The sequence below is a fragment of the Lepeophtheirus salmonis genome, chromosome 11 (genome assembly GCF_016086655.4).
Source record: "Lepeophtheirus salmonis chromosome 11, UVic_Lsal_1.4, whole genome shotgun sequence".
Taxonomy (NCBI): domain Eukaryota; kingdom Metazoa; phylum Arthropoda; class Copepoda; order Siphonostomatoida; family Caligidae; genus Lepeophtheirus; species Lepeophtheirus salmonis.
Genome location: NC_052141.2, coordinates 13970739 through 13986267, shown reverse-complemented (window position 1 = coordinate 13986267; position 15529 = coordinate 13970739). Strand labels below are relative to the sequence as shown.

Genomic DNA, 15529 nt, shown 5'->3' with positions numbered 1-15529 from the left:
AAGGGCTGGCCCGATATGTATATAATACATGATAATAAAATTCATACATATATACGTCTCTGTAATTTACAAAATACCTGTGATACATTAGTTTGCAATGATATCTTCTTCGCGGTGCATCTCCCTCTACCTACGTAATGTGATATGAATTATAACCACAAAAATGGATCTGGACGACCTCAGTCAAGCCCACATTTATCGGCTAACATTGACCGAGGAGGTCTCCTCCTATCCTCTGCAGAGTCCGAAGTTATCAGCCTATCTAATATGCCGGACGAACTGGGGCTGGAAGATAAAAGACAGCACTCCATCTCCTTCTCAGGGATGTCCGTCATCATTGAGTCTATGATTAAGTCCAATTCACGAGCAACTCTTAGAATCAATAGACCTGAAATTGAAGCAGCCATACTCTCAGATGATCTCCCTTATTTGATTGATAAATTTGAAAATGAGAATGATCGGGATGGACTTCAAATGGCCATCATTCTCTCCGTAGAGACAAACAAACCCAATTTACTCTCTAAGCTCATTGAGTTCTACAAAGATGATATTTCATCCATCAAGACTTTGAATGAAAAGGACTTACTCCATGTTGGAGCACTTGGGGGTCACAAGGAGATTTGTGAATTACTAATGTACAAGGGAAAATGTGATCCGAATGCAGTTAATACAAATGATGGACTCTCACCTTTACATGCTGCGGTTTCTGGGGGACATTTAGACATTCTAAAAATGTTTCATAAGTAAGTAATTGTTGTATTCATTTGAAGTATTATTTCTTCTTTCATGGAGATTTCGAAATATTGAGTATGATGTAAGTCGTGAGGCTGAGAAGGGAGTTGTTGCTAAAGTATATATGCAGATTTAAGTAAATTGATAGTACGTACAAGTAGAAAAAAGCCTAGACCGGAAAAAGAAGCTCTTAGAGCTTTTATTTATTTCAGCCACCTTGTCTTCTTTCCCCAATACATTCAAACACTTATGTTGTTATATGTATGTACAGGAAGTCCTCACCTGATGACGCTTAGCATCCTGAGAGGACTCCAGTTAACAGTTCAACTATTCCATGACTGTAAATTGGATATGTTAGTGCTACAAGAGCAACGCCAGCCTATTCAAATAACCCCCTTCCTGATTAAAATAAATTGGAGAAATGTACTTATTTTTGACAAATACTAATCAAGTTTGATTAGTGTTGCATCTGTCTATAAAAAAAAATTATCAGTCTACTCCTTATCGGTTTTTTATTGTAGTTCTTCAACATTTGAAATGAGGTAGTAACTAACTACGTCTTTTCATCTGCTCAACATAACCTCTTTCAAGATACAAAATATCTTAATTCGAAACTTGGGGAAGGGCGACTAGAATTTATTATTACAGATTCTAGGTATCACTCAATATTTTCTTCGTTTGTATATTATTCAATCCTAGCTAGGAGTGAATAATAAAAAAAATAGGTGACACCGTAGGACCGTCGTATCGGTCCTTAAGAGTAATAAAACAATGGGGGGGGGGGGACGATTAGAAATCAGTCTTAAAACCGATACATCTCTATGTTTTATATATGATCGATATAATTAAACTAGTAATAGATCGGTCTAGTTAAGTCTTAGTACCGGTCCTTAATAGGACTGTCTGTAGTAGAACTGATAGAAAACGAAGAAAAAAAGTTGAGAGACGTCATCAAGGATGGAACTGAACAGGATCGCACTGAGACTGTACTGAACAGGAGTCTTCAGTCACAAATTAGCAATGACACAAGATTAGAATTACTACTAGTGTTGCGTCTCCATACGGATCAGAAACCGTCATAATTCTTGTAAGACCGAATTAATTTGGTGCGAGTTCGCTCTGGACCAGTCCAACAATAATTACTGCATTTTACATATATATATAAATAAATAGGCAATGGGGAGTACAAGTTTTTTGGGGTGTGACATACAAATTTTGGCTGAATATTTGTGCCTAGTATTACAAAAAAAATCACTTTTTTATAGAGAATAATGCTTTAATCTGATATTGTCCTTTTTTATAAATTGTCAATATATTTCATAGAAAATATTACTAAAATGACCTTTTTTCAAAAAAATTCATTATTTTTTCTATTAATATATAGTCTTAAAAAAAAGCTCTGTGGGTATAAAGGGCTTTGACTGGCCTCATAAATTGCATCATAATTAAAAGAGACGCCATTTTGTAACACAAAATCAATATGTTTACTACATAAAAAGGACTAATTTTGAATCAATCTTAATAAAACTTTACCAAATGGCTTTAAAAAAAAAAGTCTAAATTTGTACTTAATTTATTTATTAGGGACTAGAAAAGTAGAATAATTATAATCATTAACATAATAATCGTTAATTAATTTTTCCGTACAATATGGAAATAAGATTATATAACGATATAATAATATAATTTAGGGTCATATTTATAATTAAACTAGGCAGTAGAGATATAGATTTTGATACATAGTAAGGTTTAAGGCCTTTTATTTGTGTGCCCCATTTTGATGTTCAATAGTTTTCCGTAATATGAACTAAAAAAGGATTTTTATTCTTATAAAACTTTGTTGTGTATTCATTTCCCAAAATGGAGGATATCAACAATCCTAACGTCATGTGAAAACGCTATATATTGGAACTTTTATTAAATCAATCAAATTGTGTGTAACTCAGCACTCCCCTTCCCCCCGTCCATCCTAAAACCGACACGACTACTTACCCGAATATAACTTGAATATATATTATAGTTTGCGCCCCCTATATCTTACGCCTACGCATATATTATTTACGAAACACGTCCACATTTAATACTAATAGTTCCATACTTGGGCTCTATGGAATTCTTTAGATAAGGAAATTTTTTCTAATCATATTCATAATCAGTGATGAAAATAAGGTGTATTTTTTAGCTGGTCCGGGTTTTTTGAATTTATAGGCTGAACAATGAATGTTCTTTTCCTTGGCGTTGTCATTATTATTTAAATTCCTAAGTAGTGAAATTTTTTTAATAAATAGATTCAGTTGGTGAGCCTGGTGGCCTTCATGGATGCCGTGAGGATGTGTTGTTTGGCCATTCGGTATGACCTATACCCGAGGTACTCATTCATAGCCTTGGAAACCAGCTGCTTGCTCACTCCACGGTTATTGGCCAACCTGGATAAGGAAGTCCCCGTCAAAGCCTTGATGGACATCCGGAGGCCTTCAAAGAAGCGGGGAGTGCGGATTCGGTCACTTCTCATGTTGTGGGCCTTGCAGTAGACCTTCCCTTCAACCTCCCAGGCATTGAAGACCCGGTACACCGTGGTCTTGGGGTAGTTAAGAAGGTTGTAAATAGCAGAGGGCTTGTTTCCCGCGCGAGCCAATTCGAAGATGGCGTCTCTCCTTGCTTGTTCCATGATGGCTATTGTTTGTTGTCAAAACAATTGTGGTGGAAGTTATAGTGTATTGTTCATGCAATCTTTTATATTAGTATGATTTAACCCTAAATATCCACATTATGGATCTGGATGAAGTTTAAAGTAGTTCCAATTTATCGTGGACACCCTGTATATTGAATTTAAAAATGTTATACAAGTAACATAATGCCTAATATTAAGTATTACTTAAAGTGAAGCGGCTAAAACTGGCATGTATCAATTGCCCAGGCTTTAATGTGATTTTATGAAAACTAGTCAGAAGATATTATTGTTTTGGCTGCGGGTTTAACTGTTTTTTCTCCACTGGGCCGCGAGAAAAAAAAGTTTGAAAACCCACTGTTGTGGAGGGTTTTCAACTTTTTGTTAGTCAGTGTTTTTTATGATGTCATGACATGCTACTTTAAATTGGCGGAAGCTTTGTCCATGTACCTAATGGTTCAAAAACTCGTCCAGAGGCTATTTTCAGGGGGGTCTGGAGGCCAGACCCAGAAGGGGTTTCAGGTTGATAAAAAAATCAATGTTCTAGATTACATAAGTAATTTCAGGGGGTCAAATCTTCTGTATCTTATGGGTTGAAATCGCCGGTGGCAGGCGCTTGGACTATAGCGGTTGTCATTATTATTTGTTCCCTGAGTACTGAATTTCCTTTTCTAAATACATTCAATTATGTTAAAAATCTGAATGAACATTCATGTGTACTCATATGAGACGGAGTGTAACCTGAGAGTTTGTTGAGGAGTAATGATTGTAACTTTATTGGGCTCAGAGTAGAATTGGGATCAACATCGGAGTAGTTCTAGCAAATGTATTTGTTTATTTCCTTCTCTCCTTCCTTCCTTGTCACAGCTGATTGGAGCTGATCTAAGTAAACGTCATGAGCATTATTATTTCTCTCCTTCAAAACATTCTTACAATTCTTAGGTTTATATATTGATTTTTTTATAAGCCCATTCTACACTGGATTTCCATCCCTTTTCATAAGTGTCTTGAATTTTTCAACAGCCTTGTTCACTTCTAAATGTATATTAATTTTTGAAAAAGAGTATTTCTTGGCTTGTCTATGAGAGTTGAATAATTATTATAAATTGCCTAATATTTTATGCTATGATTATTTTCTAATCAATAATATTACTCTCATTTTTAAAATCTTGATTGATTCTCCAAATTGTAAGTAGAGATGTAACCTGATTTTTGGATTCACGTGATTATTTCTCAATTTTTAATTACACAAGGGAACACTCATTTTATACAAATGAATTAAAGCCAAAAAAGGAATTGATCTGTGAGTACAGAATCCTAAACGGAGCTCAGTTTTTCTATCATCATCTGAATTCTGAAATATCCGGCCTAGTAGTAATTCGGGACAATGATCGTTCAGTCATTTTTACCCTTCAAACAATCCCTAAATTAAAAGTAGGATTAATAAAACTTATGTGAAAGTGTTTTTATGATTCAAAAGGATTTTTATAGATTTTGTATCTTGTTTTGAACTCAATATATTTCTATTTTTAGACTGAAAAATGATGAAAAATAACACTCTTTTTTAAACCCTTATAACTTATTCATAATACATAGTGATCAGGAACATCATATATATATTATATATTAGAAAAATATTCAATGTATAATTTAAAAAAGGTTTATTTAAAAATATGTATCTCCAAGGATTTTTGTTCCAATTTGTAGTGATACCATTTTTTATAGGGGCGCACTAGCAAATAATCAACATTATCATTATAATTTCATAACCTTATAAAAGGAAAATAAAAGCAATTGAAGAAAGATTCTTCTAACTTGATCATTCATCTCAACAGATGTCGGATTCCCAATTCCACGAGAGGCGATGGGAGGAAAATTCATAAGAGGAAAACAACAAGACTCCTTCCTTAATGAGACACCAAAATCGAAACAATAAAGCGATCCATTCACGATGAGTAAATAATTTTAATATTTCAAAATGGGATCCCTAAATAATACAAAATGGAACAAAAATCCTTGGAGGCACACATTTTTTTCAAATTATAAATTGAATATTTTATACAATTAAACTTAATGAAATTTAGTTCCTGAGTTTTTATGTGTAAAATATAGGAAAATCCATTAATTGCTTCCATTTTGATAAACAAAACCATGCTTTTTTTTTTTTTTAATTCCTTTTCATAATTTAAAAAATTCCAAAATTGCTTGATCCTAAATTACTTCAATAATAAATATAAGGTGATATAAATTGAGCCGGTTAGATCTAGTGAAATGCATGAATTTTAAATTGGTGTAATTCATTCAAATCCGGTGATTGGAACCGGATTTATTTAGGAAAAACCAACATTTTTAAAACCTTGACAACAGAATGGCAATTACTAATTATTTAATCAACTCATTATCCCCTAGTATAAACAAGATATGTTGTTTGTAAAATTTTGCATCGTTTTGTATGAAATGATTAAATCTCTAGAACCTCTCAATGAAAATGTATTTAAAGAGAAATGATTAAAATTTTCGGTTTATTCGGTGTATGGACAATATAGGACGTCACATATGTGATATGATTCATAAAACTTATACTTTAAATGTGGTTATTTTATAGGACTACTTTCTATATTTCAGACTGATCTCTTGGATCGTTTTAAGCTCCATTTTTGATAACATCAAAAATAGACTTATAAATATATATCAGATCAAAAAATGTCTTCATGTGCCGCCCTCTAAATGTTTGTAAACAGGCATAAACGATATGTCGAATTACAAAGAAACTCTTCAAATATTTACAATCCATTTCAATAAATGATTAATTCTTCACATGATAAGTAATCATATAGACACCGTATATTAAATTAATTGTACTGCATTCATGGTGTTCATCAGAGGCGTGGTCTCGACTAGAATGATTTTGTTTGACAAGAAATGAGGAACACTTATACTTAGTGATGTAAATCCCGTGTAGTCTTTAACTGGCCCTTTTTTTTTTGGACATGGTAATCTGAAAAAAGAATTTTCTATTCCTCAGCGTTTGTCATTATTATTTACCTCCTGAGTAGTGAATTTCATTCCCACAATACTCAATTATATTCAAAACCTGATATAAGATTTGTGTGTGTTCATAAAAGACTGAGAGTAACCTTGGGGATATGTTGCGGAGTTATAATTGTAACTCCTTTTTGGACTCAGAGTAGAATTAGGGATCGACATCTGAGTATTTCTTAGAAATGTCCTTGTTTATTTAATTTTCTCATTCCTCTCTTGTCACAGCTGATTGTAGCTGATCTAATCAAACGTATTGACAGCTAAGCTGCTCTCCTTCAAAACATTCTTCAAATTGTTAGGTTTACCATGTTGATTTTCGTTTTTCTTATTTTTATATGCCCAAAATACCAAGGTTTTTCATCAATACTATGTTTACATGTTTTAGTGTGACCAACTTTCCTAGGTGTGAGTTATTTATAAATAACCCGAGGTCATTTTATAAACAAGCACCATATTAACATTTTGATGACGTAGTGGGACTATTTTTATCTATTGGGATTTAACACAAAACGTAAAAAATACATAATTGACCCAAGTTTTTGGAACAAATTGGGATACATAACTAAAATTGGATTTTAGGCGGAGGTTATTTGGTCCACCAAATGTCCATGCTAATTATATTTTTAATAAAACGAGTCAACAAGCTAATCACGAATCTGTAATTAACTTTTCGGATCAAATCTGTTTTCCAGAATTTTCGATTAAATTTTTTGAGTATTTTTTAATTGTTAGAACCAACTGTTGAGTGTAAAAAAATCAATAACTCGCATACAAACTAATTTTTTCTATCAAAATTGTATATTAATTTTAAAGATGTGCTTATATTCAATATCCAACATCCAATTATGAGAAAATACAATTTTTAAAGTTATCTTTATCGTCATATCCAATAGGTTTAGTGACCATCAATATAAATTTTCCGTTTATATTTTGTAGAGTCATCCTAAATATATAATACATTCGCTTAGATTGCTGAGGTTAATTGAAATTATTAACCTTGGTTCTTACATTATTATATTGCTATTTTCTTCTAGGAGACTTGTAACTTTTTTATGTAATAATAATTGAAATGTTTGAATAGAAAATTAAATTTTAAGAATTAAATCCTAGAGAGTATTTTTGTAAAAGGATGTCCCCCATCATTTTGTTCAGTAGTAATTGAATGGTTATTATCCTACATTTAAAAACAACAAACCATTTTTGAAAAACTTAATAAAATCTTTTTTAATTATAGTTTGTGTAATAATACTGAATATAATCATTTCATATATTAAATTATAGGCAAAATGAAGTTCCACATATAAAAAATTTTCCAGGATATATATCCAATAAATAATTGCAGTGTTATTATTTAGTTTTTTTAAAGATGTATTTTTGGGTTATCATATTTTAAAAAATATACAAAATACTCTGACTTGTATATTTCATAATTTAAAATAAAATATTAAAAATACATGTAATTACTTTGACTTTTGTAATTTTTTTGTACTTGACTTGTAAAAAATGTTAAAAGTAATGTATGTAACAATCCCAGGTTGAAGCATATACTCTACGCCAAGGTTAACAAAAATAAAAAGGTTAAACCATCATTTAATCGGGCTTGCTATAATTGTCAATCTGATATATTTTACCGACTACTGGACAAGACAGGCATATTTTGACAAAACACGCAACCACTTATAGTCTATGACGTCACTATTGCTAGTATTTTCAATTTAATGTATCGTACTGACTCCTAGGCAGGGAAAACAGATTTTGACATAACATGCAACCCCTCATCTACTATGACGGCAATATTAAAAGTGTGGTGGAAGTTAAACATATGCCTTATGGTATGACTTTGTATTTCTATTAACATAGCTCTAGCAAGTTTTTGTGATCAAAAACTTCTTTATTTAAGCTCAAAAACATTGTCTTTGTGAATGAAATATTAATTGTAACACGTGACTTTCAATAGATTCCCTAATGCTGTTGAAATAAAAATAGAACAATGTTGCATAAAGTCGTATTGCCAGTTGATTTTTAACTATAAGAAATAGACATCAAAAACATGAGGTTAAGTGATTGGTTCACTCGAGACATTAGTAGAACTCATTGTCACTTGTTATAGTTCTGATAATTTGCCTTGAAATACATTGGAAGTATCAATTCACACATCACAGTCCTAGATAAACAACTTCGAGAATTCGAATCCTTAAAGGTACAACGTAATGCAGCCTGTTTTGTTCTCTTTGGGTAAGAAAGAAGGTTTATGAAGAAAGGAAGAACATTGTTCTATTGCAATTTCAGATTGCTCCAACTGTACTGACCTTTACAGTTTTCCTTGCTCTTTCCAACGAATCAACCTTTGACTACCTCTCCGAATCCTCTAAATGGTTTGTTACGCCACAGCCAACTACCTCTTCTTCAGACACATCCTGGATCATAACTAAGTGGAAATCCCTACTCTTGCCTAGTATTATGCAAATGCTTGTCCGTCAATCCAAGAGTCTTTTGGAATATGAATAATCCATCATGTCTAATGATACTATAACGGATAATTAAGTGATTAGCACTTCTTCCATTGGAACTGCTGTTGTTTTTGTTTATCATTATTTTATCGTATGATAGTTATCGTGATAGGTATTAAATCAGTTTGAAAGAATTTTGCTGTTTTTTCCACTTAGACACATTTTTTCCACTGCCATTTTTCCCTTGTCATTTCTTTCTGACACCATATAAAGTCCATATCCTCATATATTACTAAGGTTGAAAAAAAACCCATATTTTAAGTGCTTTGCTTGAAAAGGAATAACTCCTGGGTTTTCAATTGTTTTTACACTGAAGCGTTAATAATTAGGGCTTAATTTACAAAAAAGTATTTGGTTCTAGAAGATCTAGTTGAGCTGTGATTTTGTTTTTAACTAATATTATTTTATTTTTCTGAAGCAGAAATTTATTCCGGTTGATTTTAAAAAAAAATTGTGATAATGTATAAACTAGAGCGCAAAACCTCCGGTTCAAATCAAATTGAGTTGTGTGTCCCTATTTGTGCTGGTTAATTATGGATTTTTATGTTATATGTAACCTTGACATTTACCTCTTACTCTGACCATACATAATCTTTTTACCAAGTTTGTTTAAAATCAATCTGTAACTTTTTCTATAATCCACGTGACTAACAAACAAACAAATAGAGGTAAAAACATAACGAACAACCAAATTTTGTTTTAATAAAATAGAAGATGACTTTCCAACAAATCCTTGGTGTTTCTCTCTATGAGTAGAATCACATGTACTTACTCACTCAATTAATATGATTCGATGATCCAGGGATTACTTTAGTTCATTGCTAGACCTTATTTAAAGCCACAATCATGTTTTTTTTTTTTAAATTTCATATAAAGTACTTATGTTTTTTCTTTTTAAATATGAATTGAACTAAATCTCACAGAGATTTAGTTCATTTTGTAAATTGCTCCCTGTATTTTATAAACACTTTTTTTCTTTAATCTACATTGGTATATGATATACATCAAGGTGCACTATCCACAGTGCATCCTGATGTATATCATATATAAAGACAATCATAGAGATAAACTATGCTATATTAATATAAATAATAATTAGTTCATTAGAATATGTGGCCAAAGTCTACATCCTTGTCTGCATCTCGAATACGATTATTTCAACCTTCCCTTTATGATAGTTTTAGAATGGCAATCATAGAAAAGTTTGAGGAGTCTTTAATATTTTTTCATCACATTGTTTAAAGTTTGAAAACCACTTAAACAGGTGATATATCTAATAAAAGAGTGTAGTTAATAGAGAAATAAAACTGAAAGAAAATACCTTAGAAACTGAATAATTAATTATTATTATTATTTAAAAAAAAAAATCTTGTAAGTTCATATCAAAATAATATCCTCTTTTAAGTTCATATCATATATTATTTTCTTGTTATTATAACAGTGTAGCTGCCGTTTCTCCTTACTTATATCATGACTGAGTCTGGTCTTTTAATACTGTTTTGTCTCTGGGCTAGAGATAGGACGGGTCTCGGTCCCGTATCCGAAGTATCTGAGTACGGTAAAAGTAAACTTGAGTTATCCAAAAAGGTACGATATCTGGACTGGATTCGGGTACTTACACCTTTCCAGATATTAAAAAAGATCCGTTGGATTTTTGAGATCTTAAATAGCTGATAGTATTGCTTAATAAAGATAGCTCGATTCTTGGATCTGGATACAAAGTAAATCCTAGATCCGAATAGGCTTTGGGTAATTGAAATTGTTACAGATGTTAAAATGCTCACCATATTGCTTAATACAGTGGTTCTCAATTGGGGTACGTGTAACCCTAAGGGTACTTGGAGGGACTCCAGGGGGCCTTGAGATTTTTGAAAGAATATTTTAAAAGTGGAACATAACTCAAGGGAGACCGCACGGCTAGGCTGAAGGCCCCCCCCCCAAAAAAAAAAAAAAAAATTAAAGGAATATTTCCTTTCTACTAGAAAATTTAATTTATTTATATATTTTTTCCAGTAAGTTAAGGGGGGTACTTGGGTTAAATAAATATTTTACATGTGGTACATTACTAAAAAAAAATTGATACTCCCTGGCTTAATTCATACGTAATCCTAGTTAAAAAAAGATATTATCTATATCGAACGTAGCATTTCTATTTATATGAATTATTGCTTCGAGCGACATCTCTTCAATGTCATTATAAAAATAACTCTAATAGTAAGTAGAATGGGTACTCAGTAGAGCGCAAAACCTCCACTTAAAATCAAATTGAGTTATGTATCTCAATTAGTACCAAAGTTAAGGTCCATTATGTATCTTTAACGTTTTTTGTAACGTTGACCTTTGATTTTGACCTCTAAAAATTTAATGACCTCTTACTGTGACCATATATAATCTTCATATCAATATTTTCTTGTCAACTGTCGATATTTCTGCTTCTTTTCGATAGTTAGCTTTCGGATGGGTTGAATTCGAACTACCTCCTTTTCAGACAGTGTAATTCCATGGCAATGAAGAATTGGCTTTGAGACCCTTGATCTTTTTGGCTCAAGGTGGCGAGGCACAATGTAGCTAACGCCTCCTACAATAATAGTCAGAATGTATTGAGACAAAGAGTTAAATAATAGGGCTATGAATTATGATCTGGAATTCCAGTGTTATACAGTACAAACCTGTATGTCTATATAAATTCATAAAAATTGATTGCATCTTTAAACAGTTTTTAATGAGACCTATTAATGAAGAACCGTATGTAAATTATTACTTACATATGTAACTGAATAAATAGTCTTTATACCAACTTTTTGCAGGGGGGGATTACCTGGGAGTTATTCATAGTTAATCATGATACAAAATTTACCAAACACAAAAGAAAATCCTCTCAATTATCCACAACAATGACAAATAGATAGAAATATGATTAAACAGGATAGCACAGTAATTACCTACGATGTCTGTTCATTACTGTTATGTTGTGTTGAATAAGAACAGGATACGATCAATTCAATTAAACGGAAATCCTTTTGTATGATATATTTACTAATTATCATTTAATTTTGCTTTCAGAGATGGAAATGGAGATATTCACCTTGGTTCAGAAATGAGTTCTCTCATGTACACTGCTGTACGCTCTAATCAGCCGGACATTGTCCAATATCTCCTGGATTACAAATCCAATCGCATGGGAATGCATAAATTTACTGAGACGGCATTACATCTCTGTGCTGAGCACAATTATTGCTTGATAGCATCTCTCCTTCTCGCTTCGGGGACTGTTTTTATTGATGCACTTCGAGGAGAGAATATGCGAGAGACGGCCCTTCATATAGCGGCGAAGAATGGGTATTTAAAAATGGTAGATATGCTCCTTAAGGCTGGAGCAGATCCTAATGCTCCTAATTCTAAGAAAGAAACTCCTTTACATCTTGCTGGTAAGGTTCTATCAAGGTCTATTATTAGGCTATTAATTAGAAAGGAGGCGTGCATGGATGCACGGGACATTGATGGCCGTCCACCCCTTCATTGCATTATTAATAGGTAAAAAAACACCTTATGGCCTATGGCACATATATATAGGATTTTTTTAATTCGTTAAGTGAGCACCAAGGAGCAACGGACTGCATTCGTGTCCTTATTGAAAACAATGTCAATCTCAATAGTTCTGATAATAATGGAGTTACGGCTCTTCATCTTGCAGCTCTTAATCGCAAAGCTTCACAAGTCAATCTACTTATAGCCCATGGTGCAGATCTCTGTTCTAAAAATAAAAATGGAAAACCTGCTCTATATTTCGCACTTAAATATACTCCGGGTTGTGTCAATGCGATTCAAGAGAGAATGGATGCCGCCATTCACATGGAAAATCCAGAAAGCGATATAAATTGCAAAATAAAGATGGATTTCAAAACTCTCATCCCTTGCTCAAATAGGTAAGGAGATCAATTATAGACTTGTAACCAGTGGTGTCGCTAGCCCTTTGGGAGGGGGGCTGAAGCCCCCTCAAAGTCTCTGAAGCCTGCCCCAATTTTTTAGAATATCTTATATATTTATTTATATGTTTTTGTTGTATCACACATGAAATCCAAAAAAGTCCAGTAAATCAGTCTAAAATTTTAGCAAGTAGGCTTTATAAAATAACCAAGCATGTTCCATGAATTTTTTTCCCCCTCCAAAGTAATTAAGAGGCTGTTTTTGAATGAAAGGTTTTTCCTTCTTTATTTCTAAATCTTTCTCCTTCTCTTCCCTATTCTCTTTTTTCTCTTTCTACATCCCTCTCTCTGTATCTTTCTATATCTTTCTCTCTGTTTCTTTCTATATCTTTCTCTCTGTTTCTTTTACTCTACATTCATTTTTTGTTCATATTCTCCTCTATTCAGCTCTGCAATGCAAGCAACCTGTATATGTAAAATAAACCTACTCATATAGGTAATTATGTAACGGGTTTGATAATTTATGGCCTAGCCCCCCCAATTAATGAAGGCTAGCATTGCCCTACTTGTAAGTAAAGAGCATTGATTTTAATACATATTCTTAACCTATTATTATTACAATGAATAGTCTTCAGGGCGAAGTATCCTTGTTTACGGAGTTATTGAATATACAAGGAGGAGACAATCATCGGAATTTGGCCAAGATCCTTCTTCATCCCCTTGCAGAGGCCTTTTTACACATCAAATGGAACCAAATAAAATGGCTCTACTACATTTTCATTCTATTCTCACATTTTATTTATTCCGTAACCTATTCACTCTATGCGATTCTCGTCTACAAGAGTCTTTGCTCCCCAAAGGATAATTGGAAGGAAGGCATCTTTCTCTCCCATGAATGTTCCTTCGACAATTCAAATCCTCGTGTGCAATTAGCGATAACCTCATGGATATTTCTAGTCATTTTTAACATTTTATACATCCTGAAAGAGACGACCAAATGCATTCATTTAGGCTATCGATACCTTCGAGAGTACGAATCCCTTCTCAACGTTTTCATCATCATTATCTTCCTACTCATCAGCTTCCATTCGGATCCTTTCTCTGAAACTATTGTTTTGTCAGCCTGGCAATACCATGCTGCAGGCTTTGGAGTTTTTTCTACATGGCTTTTCCTAATGTTTCTTATTGGGAAAGTCCCACGCTTCGGAAAATATGTAGAGATGTTCAAAACAGTATCAAAGACTTTCCTCGATTTCCTAATTGCTTATGTATTTCTCTTTGTTGCATTTGTATTAACCTTTTATTTACTCATTCCTTCACATGTGGCTTTTAATGGCTCCCTTCCAGCTGCATTTGTCAAGGTTCTTGTCATGATGCTTGGGGAGATCGAGTACGATGATCTTTACTATCCTGAGAAGCATAGAATCAAAATGGCTGGTCTCACAACAAACCAATCCGGTTGGGAAGGACTAATTGAATCTGAAGTTGAGGCTCAAATATTTCCATTTACAGCACATATTTTTGTGACGATATTCATTGTTTTAGTCTCTATCATCATTATGAATTTATTGTTCGGTTTAGCTGTGACTGATATTCAAGTAAGGGATACTTTTTCGTTCTTTTTTTTTTCCAGGTTTTTAATAGTATCTCCTTTTTTAGGAGTTGTACAAAACTGCAAAATTACATCAGAGAATTCAACAGGTTCAATTAATATCCTATATGGAAAGTGTTATCCTTTCACCATTATTTCAATATTTCCCGGATTCTTTAAAAATGTTCCTTCGGAAAGTGCTTCAAGGTGTCACTGGAAATTACAAATATGTCAAGGTGATTGAGCCCAATAACTTTCAAGACAAACTTTTGCCGGCCAGTCTAAAGAAAAGACTATGGAAGGAGTAAGTTTTAATTATTTTTAAAAAGATCTAGGGATTGAAAATTATTGTTATTTAGACAACAAGAGAAATACGGAAAATCGCAACAAAGCATGATGGAAGACACGCAACTTTGTTTGGGTTCCATCAAAATGCAGTTGGATGAATTGAAGGAAATGGTACTTTCCTTGAAGGCAAATCCAAATGGAATACAAAGCTCTTCCATTAGTGCTAATCTAATTGAAGATGAGCCGGATAGAAAGAACTCATTCCTTCGAGTATTACCTCATAAAAGGTACTCTTCTTCAAATTCATGTTTGGAAAAGTTGGAAAATTTGCGTGGGAGAAGACCTTCCAATAGCTCTACTAAAATGCTTGTTGAGGAGGAAGATTTTGACTCTGATATTTGTGAATCCCCTCAAGCCCACACAGAGTATTGTGGCCATGATTCATTTATGCTTTCCTTCTCCGCACAAAATACTCATAAATCTCCCCAATCCCTGGGGAAAATCAATGAAGCTGCGACAATATCTTCATCCTCTGTGTCCTCCATTAAAGATAATAACAGTGACTCAAAATGAATATAATGAATAATTCTATAAGTCCATACACTCAAAATTATCTCTCAGTAGTATGTTCATAAATTTTCTGTCAAATAAGATTACTTTAATTAAAAACATTATACCCATTTTAACTCTGACAAACCCACATTCATTTCCATTCAAACTCTGTGCCAAGAATAGATAGATCATTTACAAATATCATTGTACTATCCTACTA

General features: G+C 32.9%; 1 protein-coding gene across 1 annotated transcript; it reads left to right on the top strand.

Annotated features, from left to right (window-relative positions):
• Positions 1-43: 43 nt before the first annotated feature.
• LOC121125928 (uncharacterized) lies at positions 44-15443 on the top strand. Its single transcript, XM_040721190.2, has 6 exons — positions 44-743; positions 12016-12486; positions 12546-12878; positions 13507-14476; positions 14538-14773; positions 14829-15443. Exons 1-6 carry the CDS (start codon positions 145-147, stop codon positions 15328-15330), a joined length of 3111 nt encoding a protein of 1036 aa, XP_040577124.1. The 5' UTR covers positions 44-144; the 3' UTR covers positions 15331-15443.
• The last annotated feature ends 86 nt before the right edge of the window (positions 15444-15529 follow it).